The 14,686-nt window shown below is 37.7% G+C and overlaps 1 protein-coding gene across 3 annotated transcripts in view; it reads right to left on the bottom strand.

Annotated features, from left to right (window-relative positions):
* Positions 1-414: 414 nt before the first annotated feature.
* The window catches only part of DMXL1 (Dmx like 1), a 129,297-nt gene continuing 115,025 nt past the window's right edge, over positions 415-14,686 (bottom strand). For all 3 annotated transcript variants that reach the window (XM_054986305.1, XM_054986306.1, XM_054986304.1), the window contains 3 exons: positions 4,687-4,739; positions 2,220-2,437; positions 415-2,023 (listed from right to left, as the gene is read on the bottom strand). In XM_054986305.1, coding sequence (XP_054842280.1) covers positions 1,799-2,023; positions 2,220-2,437; positions 4,687-4,739 — 496 coding nt within the window. In that variant the 3' untranslated portion in view covers positions 415-1,798. The remainder of the gene's footprint in view (positions 2,024-2,219; positions 2,438-4,686; positions 4,740-14,686) is intronic.

Here is a 14,686-nt window from a genome sequence, read left to right as displayed (position 1 = left end):
AGCTTGCTACACTAAAGCAATTGTTTGCTGGTGCAACAAGTTTCAGAAGCAGATTATTAAACTTAGGTCCACCAGACGTGATGGAGCTGGAATAAACAAAATAAGGCTATTATTAGTCACCCATGTGATCACCTTAACCACTTAAATCTCAATTACTTGAATCTCAATTACTTTACAAGTAATGCAGAGGAAAGAGAAGATTAATTGCACCAAAAAGCATTGCTAGTTCTGAGAGCTGTTTCAGTGCTTTTTTCTGAAAGACCAATAGTGTACATTATTGTAAAATTTAAATTCAGGTTTAGTGTGCAAAGATACGCATTCAACTACACGCTCCACAGAAATGTACTAAAAGCAGATTTTAAATTATACAAAATATTAAAGACTTAAAATTAATGTTCTGAGATTATTACAAAATTCATTATTCAAACCTGTCATTTTTATTTACACTATATCCATTCACAAACAAATTAACTTTACATGAAATAATGATACTTTTTTCATAAAATATTTTAGCAAAAAGTTTCTCATTTGCGTTGAGTAACCAGTCTCTTATCTAGTTTATACATTTTTCAAGGTTTTTGCACTTCTGAAATAAAAGTGTAACTCAAAACAGTTACATTAACTGATTTTAGCACATAGAAAATGTTGAAGGCTTTGTGCAGCTTTGTATTTGTCAAAACAGTTAATGTATACAATTATACAATTTTACATTTTGGCAAAAAGAAACATCAAAATCTTTACTTCAATAGACCTTTGATTTTTTCACTTATAAATCTATAATATATCCCACACACTACAATAATAGTCATTTTCTTTTTCATTCTTTTAAAATTTGTTTGCTTCAGAAAGATAATAACAAAGCTAAATACTATGTGCTGGAAAAAATTCAGCATCTTTGGGCTAAATGAAAACATATTAATGGGAAAGAGTAAATAACATTATTTATCTGCTTCCTGTAATTTACTTACACTTTAAATACAACTTTACAAAAGAGAGATTAGGTATCCTATGTAAAACATTCCAATAATTCTTCATATTAACACTAATGCTTCGCGTATGAAAATTTTAATATCCTAATATAGTTTTATGAGGGATGTATTCACACAATATTTGCATATTTTGAAACTGGGCTCAGAGTTAAAAATATATATATATATATTCTGTATATCTCTTGGTTTAAGGGAAACACTGCCATCCAGATGGCAGCAATTCAAGCATGGAAAGTCCCACAAGGTTTATCTTTTCAGGTCTCATCTTGATAGAGTTCAAACTGCAACAATGATAAAGTTGGATTCCAGGAATTAGATAGTGATGGTAGTTCAACTGTAAGAATGCCTTATAAAATACCTCCATACAGCAAGTCCCATTATAGCACAGAAATCTGCTTCAGAGGCAAAAGTTGGTTTTATACAAAGGCAAACCGTATTCACAGCCAATTAGGAACAGTAATTTGGCAACGAGGTGACATCATAAGACTTCCAGGTATCTTTACAGAAGGGTAAAAGAAATGACCATGTTCACCTACCTACATGGAATGAGGCATTATCACAAATTAAGAACAAAGAACACTTCAACAACATACACATTATAAATATTTACTGAATCTTCTAAGATTCTTTAGGCAAAACATTAGAAGGAACTTGTTAATCTTTAAGGCATTAGTGCATCAAGGACTAAAGCTCCAAGAAATAAATAGAAACACTGGAAAATGTTACTGTGGTACTATTTGTACAATCAACATACATTTATCAACTGCTTGTCAAATATTTTCCATGGAGAAAACAGAAATAACACCGCATTAGAGCATGAGTTTTACATCATTTTTCAACACTTCACTGAATGCACTAAATCGATCAGGCAAGACTCGCATCTTTACTGTCCCATCAGCTCCACATGAGAATATGTGATTTGCTGGTCCCGTCTCAATCTGCATGACACCTGTCCCAAGATTTCTGAAAATAGACTGTCGAGAATGTTCGTTGATAAAAGTATGAAGAAGCCCGAAGTTTGATAGACTCCATACCTTTAAAAGAAGGAAAACGTTTTCTTTGTAAAATTTTTAATTTTAGAAAGTCAGTATTGCTCGTCCATTCATGATCTGTACTGCTCCTATTAAAATTATTTCATGAACATCAAAACTCACATTATGAAGCAATAATAAAAAAATAGGATGCTAGAATGAACAGAAGAAATTTACAAGTAAGTAATTGAAACTTTACCTTTATATTTCCTTCAGCAGATCCTGTGACAAAATAATCTTCTGTTGGATCTACAGCAATTGCTTTAACTGGAGAATCATGACTCTGGAAAAGCTGACGTTGTTGTTTTTGACGAAGATCAATTATACAGGTGTAGCCTTTTCTGCCCCCTGATATTAACAGCTGATGTTTGGGAGCATAGGCTAAGACAGTTGCTCCAGTATCATGACAGGTAAAAGCTGAAATCCAAACCATAAAAATTAGAGAATACAAGCAGGAAAGTCCCATTTTCCTCTCCCAACAATTACTGCATCTCCCCATTTTGTCTTAACTTCTTGCCTCTGTTATAGCTGTACTTCTGCCCTTTATCCTCTCTTTTCTTCCTCTCTCACCCACACTCTTTAATTTTCTTCCTCCCTGTTTTAGCCCCACTTTCCCTCTCTAGCCTCTCATTATATCTAGGTTAACAAAACAACCCCCAGACTACATCACTGAGAATTCCTGCATCGATTAAACTCTTCCTTGGAATTTATTTTATGGCCCTTTCCAAAGGATCAATTGAAAGTCTGGTCGCTCAAGGTTTTTAAAAGGGCCCTTTTTAAAAGTGGCTGGGGGTGGCGGCGGCAATGTTATTTGGCATTGTCTAGCAACCCAAAATGGCTGTTGAGATATCATGTTATCTAGTGATCTCATCTGCAATATTGAACTGCAAGGCAATGCAGTGATAAGGTTCCCTGTGTCACAGAGACTTCTCTAAGGAATTGCTCAAAGGATAAGGACCCTTTCTCAAGCTTTGGGTGAAACAACATTCATTCAGTGTTTGGTTAAGGGCTTGTTGCACACAGCAAATTCCAAAGAACACTGTTTGTAAGGCAGGAGGCTTTGGTGATGACATACTAGGTTGCCTAGCAACTTCAAAATGGCAGCTGATATCTTGTGATGTTGAGTTTTTTTTAAGTGCCAATATCTGTGCTTTTGTTTGCATTGCTTCTCCATTTTTTAAACCTAGGTTCCCCCCCATTTTGCAGAAACATCTGACCTAGCCTTAGGTGTCACCCAATGTGCAGAATTTTTGATCTGCACAGTGGGGCTACCCACGAGTATGAGAGCTTACTACAGGTGGAGATTTATTATCAGCAACGATTTACAGGGGAGCACCTCATTTCCCCCTTTCCCACTATTTCTTCTTTCCCTCCCACAAAAGCCCTCATAACATATCCCAATTTCCTACTTCCTTATCTTGTTCCTACCCACTGACCAACCTACCTTTACCGCCCCCCACATCTTCAGCTTTTTCTCCTTTCTTCCCCCCCATACAGTGTCTACAGATCAGTCTCTACCTGAGTTGCACAGTACTGGCCACTGGGCCAGGTACAACTGCTGCCTGCTCAACCCAGCTGTGTGGTGGGGATTCTATGGGAGGGGCACCCCACACTATTTCCTCTTTTCCTTCTCCAAGCAGCCCCTCATATCCCTTTTTCCCCCACTTCCTTTTCCCATTTCTGCCCACCAACTTACCTTTTCTCTGTACTCATCTTCAGCTGTATTTATTTCATTTATATCCCACTTTTTCCGCAATGTAGACCCTAAGCAACTTTTATCATTCTCCCCATCTCTATTTTATCTTCATAACATCCCTGTAAGGTTGTTGTAAGGTACATTATGCTGAAAATGTGTGGGTGGCTCAAGGTTATCCAATGAGCTTCTGTGGCAGAGTGGGAATTGGAACCTGGGTCTTCCAGAATCTAATCTGAATTTCTAACCACCATAGTGGTGGTTAGTGATGGGGAGGTTACTGCTGAACAGTAGCAAGCAGCTGAGACTGGGTGAGTCATACAAATTGCATGGTATCAATTCATTCAATAGTTGCTCCCAACCCTGGCACCAATGAGTCCTTCCTCAAAGGTCAAAACAGTTCTGGAAATCCTGCCCCCCCTTTTACTGACAGAAACCAAGACATGAAGTCTGGCAATACTATTGTGGTTGCCTAGTAATCCCCACAACTACCACAGAGAAGGCATTTGTTTCTCAAACAAATACAGAGTTTTATCATTCTACTGCTATGAAGAAGAGACAAGGCATATAAAAGACTAGAGTACTTAAAAGGTAGTTACTGAATGTAAACATTTTCCCTCCCTATATAACTGGTTTTTGTGCTAGTTGTGCAGTATATCCATGTGGAGAAACTCATCCGCATTAAAACGTAAGAAAAAAATTAAATATTTTACTTAATTAAATATTTTACTTAATTGCTGGAGAAGTCTCCTCACAGAGGACTGTCCGTTAATATCTGCATAAACGTCCCCATTATATTTATGACATATACAATAAGTAGTCATTTAGCAGTAATAGAACAAGCTGAAAGGAAAGAAAAGGGGCAAGATCTTTGTTTTCCTCAAAGATGACGAATAATCTAGACAACTATCTGGGCAGCATAAGTCTTAAAAGTTTTATCCACATAAACAATGACTCATGCATTTAAACTTACCATGCATTAAGCTACTGGAAGGTGCAACCAAAGTATCCCACAAGCAAATATTTCTAAAAAGATAAAGATTAAAATTATCAAGGATATTATTTCTAAACTTTGAAACAATCACACAGTCATAATCACTAGCTTTAAACCATTTCATACAAACTGTGAATTGATCAAACATATACAACTCATTAGAATTAAGTAATTTTCCCCATACATTTTGTTCTATTTTTATATCTTTATCATTTTCCCAAATTGTTTTCAATCCATTTAAAGTACTTGTATCTATTTCGATTAAATGTGAATATATTTTGGACGTTATTTCTTTTGTGCTATACATGTATTGCATTAAGACTTGTTCAAATTTCTAGGATTAATTTGTTCTTCAATTTGTTCCATTTTTTTTAATGTGGGAAAAAGGATTCTCAACCCATTTTCTATCTCTTACTTTTTCCCATCCAAAGATAATTTTTTCAGTTAATTTCAAGTGCTCCTTATTTGCTTCCATGCCCACTGATATCTTATCAGAGGTACTCTACAGATATCTTATCAGTATTTTCAATTGGTTTGCTTCATAATATTTACTTATATTAGGTTCTCCCATCCTCCTTGATCTGAACTTTTTTGTCTCAGCGCCTTTGTCAACTGCGGCCTTTTACTTTCATAAATGAAATTATTGAATATCTTTTGTCATTTTGCTAGCTCTTTTGATTCAGTTGTTATGGGAAGTGTTTGAAAAATATAGCTTAGTTTTGGTAGTGCTACAATTTTAACAGCATTGATTCTGCTGGTAATTGTCAAAAGTATCTGGCACCATCTCTTAATACCTTTTCCTATTTGTCAAATCACTGGGTGAAAATTTAGCTATTGGAGTTTATTTAAATTCTTTGAGATATTTACACCTAGATATTTGAAAGATTTATAAAATATTGGAATACCCAAATCATTTTGAGTTTCGTATCGTATTTTAGGTTTGACATTTATATATAATGCTCCAGATTTTTTATAATTGATGCATAATCCTGCTATTATTCTATATTTGTGAATCTTTAATTAATTCTGGTGTTGCTTCTTTCAGATTTACTTTTCATATTGTCACATCATCAGCAAACATATTGTGTGTATTTGACCATTTACTTCTAGCCTGCTAATATATGTATTGGTTTTTATGGCAATTATCAAAGGTTCTAGTGAGAGGACAAAAAGCAATAGGGAGGCAGGGCACCCTTGTTTAGTTCCTCTAGCCAGAGGAACATTTTCTGAGTCAAATCTCTTGACTTTCACTCTAAATTCTGATTTTTGATAAACTGACTATATTATGTTCATAAAATATTGCCCAATGTTTAATTTTCTTTAAAGTCCGAATATAGAATCCCATTCCAAATGATCAAATGCTTTCTGTGCATTTAGAGATACGATGGCTAATGGTGTTTTGTTTTTTTTAAGTAATATAAATGGTATTTAATATTCTGCACATTGAATCTGCTATTTGCCTTTGAGGTATAAATCCCGACTGGTCTAAAGAGATGTAATCTTTTATTATGGTGCTCATTTGGGATGCAAGAACAATGGTGAATAAATTTGCATCTTGGTTTAATAATGCTATTGGGCGGTAGGAATCTAGTTGCTTGCCATGATTCAGAATCACTGTAATTCTTGCATCTTCCCATTGGACATTTTGCAAGTTGCTGGGAAAGATGTCAGTCTCTCGCAGAGGGTAGACATTAGCTTGACAAAGCCCTTGAGCATAGGAAATATGAGAGTTGAAGGATTTCCTGAATACAAATGCAACAAAATTTTATCTTTGGGCTTGAGCTCTGTTGAAGAAACGATGTCAACGTTGATGTCAAGTGACTTCACCATCTGTAGCATCTGCTCAGTATAGACTCTGAAGTCATCAGTAGCGAGATAGTTTCTTTATCTCCCACTAATTCATTGAGGGATGGATCTGATAGGATGCTCCGATTCTAGCTCTGGAGCTCCTACATTCATCTCCTACTCCAATAGGTAAAAGGCAATGGAGGAGCGTGATGGGATTCCAATAGCATGATATTGATGAATCCTTGACTGTGTCAGATTTGAGATGGATCTGACAAATTCTAGGTGGTAAACATCATCCCAGTTCACACCTGCCAGTGGGGGCATGGAAAGTGGGTACCACATTGAGCACCTGTCTGAACAGCAGTCTGGTAAGGATGTTGGTGGTTCCCATGGGTCGATTGTGGCCTCAGATGGATGAGTTTGCCTTCCTCCTCCAAGGAGTATTAACAAGGGAGGCCTGGAAAGGGCTGAAGGTATGCATGGGATTACAACAATTTCCACCTCCTCAGAGGTGGGCCTATTTGTGCTTGGAAGAATATCTAGACTTTGTTCGTGCTTATTTGGAAGGAAACTCTGCGGTGCTCTATGCTTTCTCACAGGTCTCAGGGTATCCAGCTCTCTCTGGTTGCGGATCAAAGTGGGATCCACCCGGAGACTTCCGGTTTGGGATTTATGGAGGTCTAACGCAGCTCCATTTGCGGAGCTGACCGGACTGCCGTTTTAACCGGCCGGTGGGGTGAAAATAGCCCGCGGCCGACTGCTCTCAGGCGGGGAGCAGGCAAAGAACGCTCAAGACCCTAGGGTGAGCTAGATCTCGGACGAGGGGGGGCTCTACACAACGGGTCCCCTCCCGATCCTTGAGGTCCCACCTTGCGACGGGTCGGCTATAATCTCTGCGGCAGTTTTGCGGCCAATTCGGCTGGCATAAGACCTACATACCCAAACTTCGATTGGGGGAAGAAGCTGAGAGGAGAACTCAAAATCGAAACAGCGATTACAACCCGAGAAAAGTGAAGAGAAGGTAAAGATCATTATCTTCTGATACGGGACAGATTGATAAAAACAGAGAAGAAAAAAAGTAGATTTTTAAACTGCAACAGACTAGTGAAAAGGAGGGGAAGACTCGGCAGGAATTGTATTTGAAAAGAGACTAAGTTTAAAGAAGTTATTAAAGAAATCGGACTATTGTTTTGAATACCTGTGGCTTTGGAGCTGTGAGAAAAAGACACCATCGCGAGATCTGCTGTGGGAAGACGGGAGACAGGAAGTGCGTAATAACAATAGAGTGGCTGGAGAGAAGCGGCCCTTGCTGGAGGGTAGGAAGTAGGGAATCGCCATTTTTGAAAGGGGAAGGGTCGCGGCTTCAGCGGAAGAGGAAGTAGGCCATCTTGGATTACAAAATCACAGAGAAACCATAGAGAAAAGACGCCCGACATTTTGGACTCTTTAAAATTTAATTTTTACAAGAAGATTGGGACATTTAAAACAGAAAAACGTTAAATTTTACGCCACGGAGTTAAGGAAGAGAGCGGATTCGTGGGAGCGAGCTAAAGCAAGTCCCACGATGTCAAAAAAAGAGTGGCAATCGGCAATAGAAAACCTGGATAAAAACTTGGATAAAAAACTTTTAGATATGATTAAAGAACTTAAGGACACGAAATTGGAGCTGATTAAAGAGGTTAAAGAGGTTACACAGACAGTAAAATCGGAGCTGTCAGAAGTGAAAAAAGGTATGGAAACAATACGAAGTGAATTACAAGGAACGCAGCAGAGAGTTAAAACAGTAGAAGACGCGATGGAGAATTTAGCAGACACGCAACAAACAGAGATGAGATTGGTGAAGGGGAGAATGTCAGTTGCAGAAACTAAACATATGGAGAAGCAGCTACGTTTTCGTGGCTTGCCAGAAGTGGAAGGGAAGTCAGCGCAAGAACAGATGACTGAGGTGTTGGCTGAATACCTGGGGAAGGAGGAGGAGGAAGTTGGGGCTATCCTAGATGTGGCATACCGTGTGAATTCGAGAATTGCAACCCAGAGGAAATTACCAAGAGATGTGATTGTGCAGTTTACAACACGAAATATGAAAGAGAGGATTGTGACAAAACAGTTTCAAGATCCATTGGAGATTGACGGCAAGACGATTATTATAATGAAGGAACTGCCCAGATCAGTGTTATTGGACCGGAAAAAATATAAAGTGCTAATTCAGATTTTGAAGGACATGAAAATCAGGTACAGATGGGAGCTACCGGAAGGAGTGTCCTTTGAGTTTGGAGGGGCAAAAAAACGCATCAGATCTGAGCGAGAGATGGAGCGATTTATTAAGGACAATGAAAAAGACTTACCAACAAGACTATGAATATGGAGTGTAAAGTATTATCTTGGAATGTAAATGGACTAAACTCACCGAATAAGAGGAAAAATATTTTTCACTGGCTACTAAAACAAAAATGTGATATTGTTTGTTTGCAAGAGACCCATATTAGAAAACAGGATGTAAAATATTTAAAATCTGGAAAACTGGGCAAAGAATTTGTAGCGGCCTCCAACAAGAAAAAAAGAGGAGTGGTGTTGTACATAAAAGAGGAGCTACAGCCAAAATTTGTTATGAGAGATGTGGAAGCTAGATTTGTAGCAGTGGAATGCATTTGGAATTTAAAGAGAGTGTTGGTAGTCGGACTTTATGCACCTAACGGTGCAAAAGAAAGCTTCTTTGAGGATTTAAGGAAGCATTTAGACGATCTTGCATATGACCAGATAATTCTTGCTGGAGACTTCAATGGAGTGACAGACTTGGAACTAGACAAAAAGACTACAACGGCACAAAAGAAAAGAGGACTATTGCCAAAGCTTTTTTTTGAGTTGATTCAACAAGAGACTCTCGAAGATGTATGGAGGAGAGAATATCCTAAAAGTAGACAGTTTACTTTCTATTCTGCAAGGCATTCTACATTATCAAGAATTGATATGATCTGGGCCTCAAAAGACTTAGCGTTATGGACTAAGGAGGTAGAAATAATGCCGATGGTAGGCTCAGATCACAACCCAATTATGTGGAAATTTGGAAAAAGGAGAAAAAGGAAAGCATGGAGAATAAATGAGGACTTGTTACAGGAAAGAGAGAATATGGAAATATTGAGAAGAGAGACAAAGTTTTTTATACAATACAACGTGAATAAAGAAGTACCAACCAATAAAGTTTAGGATGCTTACAAGGCGGTTGTAAGGGGCATACTAATGGACTTAAATGGTAGAGCAAGAAAGAAGAAAGAGGAGAAAAGACAAGAGATTGAGGAGAAAATAAAAGCCAAAGAAATACAGCTAAAAAAGAGACCAGGGAAAAAGAAGGTATACCAGGAAATTAAAATACTTCAAGAACAGCTAATAGCAATGAGCAACAAAGAATTGGAGTGGAATCTTAAAAGACTGAATCAAAAAGCGTTTGAGGGTGCTAATAAACCTGGGAAATACCTGGCATGGCAATTGAAGAAGAAAAGGGAAAAGAAAATAATAAATAAAATCTGTGAAGATAACAAAACGCATTTGGAGCAGACTACCATTAGTAGAGCCTTTTATAAATTCTACGCTAAGCTGTATAATAAAAAAGAAGTAAACAAAGAATCAATAGCGTCATATCTGGAGAAAACCAAACTTCCAGAAATCTCGGAAGCTTGGAGAAATAAGTTGAACAGTGAAGTAACTGACGAGGAAATAAGTAAGGCAACACAATCTGCAAATTTAGGAAAGGCGCCAGGGCCAGATGGACTTACGGCTAAATTTTATAAGACAATGGCTAATGAACTGGCACCATTCCTAAAAGAGGTGATGAATGGGGTTTTAAGGGATCAAAGGATTCCAGACACTTGGAGTGAAGCGAATATATCATTGATCCCAAAAGAGGGCCAAGACCTGACTAACGTGAAAAATTATAGACCTATATCGCTACTTAATAATGACTATAAAATTTTTGCGAAGATATTGGCGGAGAGATTGAAGGGGTGGCTCTCGGAAGTCATAGAGGAGGAACAAGCAGGCTTTTTGCCAGACAGACAAATAAGAGACAATTTAAGGACAGTGATCAATGCTATTGAATATTATGACAAGCGTTGTGACAAAGAGGTTGGTTTCTTCTTTGTAGACGCTGAAAAAGCGTTTGACAATTTAAACTGGGACTTTATGTTTGCCACTATGGAAAAGCTACAATTGGGAGAAAGATTCATCAGAGCAATTAAGGAAATTTACAGAGACCAGACTGCAGCAATCGTGGTGAATGATGAATTGACCAAGAAATTGACGATAAGTAAAGGAACAAGACAAGGTTGCCCGTTATCTCCATTGTTGTTCATTTTAGTATTGGAGATTCTGATGATACAAATACGTCAAGATGAGGAAATTCGTGGAATAAAAATAAAGGACTATTCATATAAGGTCAGAGCATTTGCGGATGACATAATGTTAATTGTAGAGGACCCATTGGAGAACATGCCAAGAGTGATAGATAAGATCAAGGAGTTTGGAGACTTGGCAGGTTTCTTCATTAACAAAAAGAAGTCAAAGATACTATGCAAAAACATGACTAAGCAGAAACAACAATGGTTAATGGAAACAACGGATTGTGAAGTAACAAGTAAAGTGAAATATTTGGGAGTCGAATTAACTGCAAAGAACATAGATCTATTCAAAAACAATTATGAAAAATTATGGACTCAGATAGAGAGAGACTTGATTAAATGGAATAGATGGAATTTGTCATGGTTGGGCAGGATTGCAGCAGTTAAGATGAATGTGTTACCAAGAGTAATGTTTTTGCTACAGACAATACCAATCATCAGAGACTCCAAACAATTTGAAAAATGGCAGAGGAAAATATCAGATTTTGTTTGGGCAGGCAAGAAGCCTCGAGTGAAAGTGAAAGTTTTACAAGATGCAAAGGAAAGAGGCGGAATGCAACTGCCCAATCTGAGACTTTATCATGATGCAATCTGCCTAGTTTGGTTGAAAGAATGGATGACATTAAAGAACAAGAAACTATTAGCCCTAGAGGGATATAAAAAAATATTTGGATGGCACGCATATTTATGGCATGACAAAGTAAAGGTCAACTCGATGTTCCTGCATCATTTTGTTCGGAGAAGTCTATATATAATCTGGAAGAAGTACAGAATTTATCTACAAGAAGGAACTCCTTTGTGGGTGGTTCCATATGAGGTGATAGACCCGAGAGCTGTTGACAATGAACAACAATGTTTAACGTACAAAGAAATAACTAAAACTGAAGCATCCAAACTCAGAATAAAGACACAAGAGGAACTATCACCTAACTACGACTGGTTCCAGTATAGACAGATCAGAGACTTATATAATTCGGACTCTGTAAAGGGAGGTATACGAATAGAGAATTCGGAACTAGAGCAGACCCTTCTTAAAGAAGATAAGAAAAGAATATCCAAGGTATACCAAGTACTGTTGAAGTGGTATACCGAGGATGAGATAGTTAAAACACAAATGGTGAAATGGGCTATAAACTTTAATAAAGAAATAACAATGGAGGCATGGGAATACTTGTGGAAAACTACAATGAAGATAACGACATGTACTAATATCAAAGAGAACATCTACAAAATGATCTATCGTTGGTACATGACACCAAAGAAGATTGCGCTAGGGAATTTGAATACTTCTAATAAATGCTGGAAATGTAAGAAGCATGAGGGCTCCCTCTATCATATGTGGTGGTCGTGTGAGGTAGCTAGGCAGTACTGGGGGGAAATAATAAGAGAAATGAGTGAAATTTTACAATTTCAAATTAATAAGAACCCAGAACTCCTGCTACTGAACTTGGGAATGGAGGGAATTCCAGCCCAATACAGGACGTTGATATTTTATATGACAGCAGCAGCTAGACTTTTGTATGCGCAAAAATGGAAAGTACAAGAAGTGCCAACTATTGAAGATTGGATTTACAAATTGCTGTATATGGCTGAAATGGATAAGATGACAAGAAAACTGAGAGATCTGGACTCAGGGCAGTTCAACACAGACTGGGAGAAGCTGAAACAATACCTGGAGAAGAAATGGGAGGTGGGAGGAAAACTGTGGCAGTTTGAGAACTACTGAAGCATTGAAGTAGAGGGGGGAGACTTTACCGGGGGGAGAAGAGATAAATGCGAATTAATAAGCAGTCAGATTAATAGATTGATATATATATAGATATATATAGTTTAACAAATAGAACATAGAGAAAATAATTAATTATAAGGACTAAATATAAGGATTGATTAACTAACAATATTTTCTTTCTTTTTGGTAAGTTTTGTACCAAACTGAATGTCTGAAGATATAGATGGGTCAAATTGATTGACTACGTGATGAGAGATATATAGAATTATTATAAAAAGATAGAATGAGTAATATATAGAGAATAAGTCAAATTGTTTGATATAAACGAATGTATGATCTATATGGTTTATGATATATAGAAATATTTGAAATTGAAAAATGGGATAAATTGTTTATTTAAGATGGAAACAAAGACTTACAGTTTGGGCATACAATGTTAAATAGTTAAAGATGTACTGCTTAGAATAATGGAGAATATATATTTGTTTTAGATAGAGGAAGCTAATAAAAGTAAGGGAAAGGGGACAAAGGGTTGGAAAGCTGTTGGAAGTCAACAAAAAGGGGGGGAAAGGGAGGGGGTTAGAGATGAAAAAATTGGGGAAAATTGAATGTAAATGTAAAAATAATGGATTCTAACCCAATAAAAATTTTTCAAAAAAAAAAAAAAGTGGGATCCACCCAGCATTGTAGTTGAAGAGGGGTCCCTTGAGGTTGGTTCTGAAGAATCTCTAGACCTCGACTGCTGCAGGATCTGAGTTGGAGGTGTCAGATTCAATGTCCCCTTACTGCTCAGATTCAGAGTGACTGCATCTGATCCAAATGATATTTCAACTCCGCTAAAGTGGAGTACTTAGCCGCTGCACTGTTAGAGCTGGAAAAGGCAGCTTTCAATCATGTGGCTCTTTCTGCCCTGGTCTTGGGTGTAAAAACACCTGGCAAAGTGTTTTTACAAATTAAACTGAAAGAACATCTGTCTGTGCTAGTTATTTTGGTGCTGCATTGTGTGCACTTTTTGAATAGGGCTTTATCAGCCATGACCTAACAAGTCCTCTTTCTCACTCTTTCTCCCTTACAGACCTGCCTTGGTGAGATGTGGGAAAGCCTTAAAAGGGAGAGCTCATTACAAATGTTCCTCTCTAGCTGGTGGAGAAGAGAAAGGGAAGGTAGGGGCATCTCCTCTCCCAGAGTGCAAGCAGGCAACAGCCATGCTTGTGCTCTGGGAAGAGGGGACATCCTCTTACAGATTTAAAGTTACAGATTTCTCTGGCTGGCAGCCCTGCGCATGCACAGTCCCATATGGGACTGCACTGAAGTCTAACAATGACCCTTATGTTAACCTTTTGCCCTTTAACCCTTTATCCAATCATATTCTCCTTCCTCCCTAGATCAGGGGTGGGCAATTGTTTTGGCTCGGGGGCCACTTTGTGGGAGCGGAGGTTAGCGGAGGGCCGCACCTTTTAAAATGATTGCATTCATTAGTTAACTTTGCATTTCAGAAAAGGTATAAATTGTATCATAAAAATCAATAAATATAAATTAAATAAAATAGTGGTCGTTTTATTCAATTTATTTATTGTGCTAATTTCATATCATCTATAGCTGCAAGCACATTTAATTTTAGAATCAGTTTAATGAGACAAATGTACCCTATCACACTTTTCTACTGTCTTGGCGGGCCACAAAAAAACTCTGTAGTGGGCCGCATGTGGCCCGCGGGCCGCAATTTGCCCACCCCTGCCCTAGATGATAAGGCCAAGGGGAGGAAAAACAGAACAAGCACAACTCTAAGTACCCTGTTCTTTCAGCACCACTTCCCCAATGTTCTAAATAGCTGTATGGAATAATTAATTCATTGAAAAAAACTGGAGATTTAATCACAGATCTCTCATGTCATAATTTAACCATCAAAGCAGCTTCAAAAACAATTTGAAATGTCATATGGTTTGGCTGTTATTATGGAACAAGACAAAATATATTTTTATTTTTGAGTAGACTTGTGTGATTACAAACATGGCAAGTAAATGAAATACTGAGGTGTGTTAGCAGCCGCTAGAAGTCAAGACAACCTCTC

Source organism: Eublepharis macularius, chromosome 8 (assembly GCF_028583425.1).
Source record: "Eublepharis macularius isolate TG4126 chromosome 8, MPM_Emac_v1.0, whole genome shotgun sequence".
Lineage (NCBI taxonomy): Eukaryota > Metazoa > Chordata > Lepidosauria > Squamata > Eublepharidae > Eublepharis > Eublepharis macularius.
This window is presented reverse-complemented; position numbering and strand designations above follow the sequence as displayed.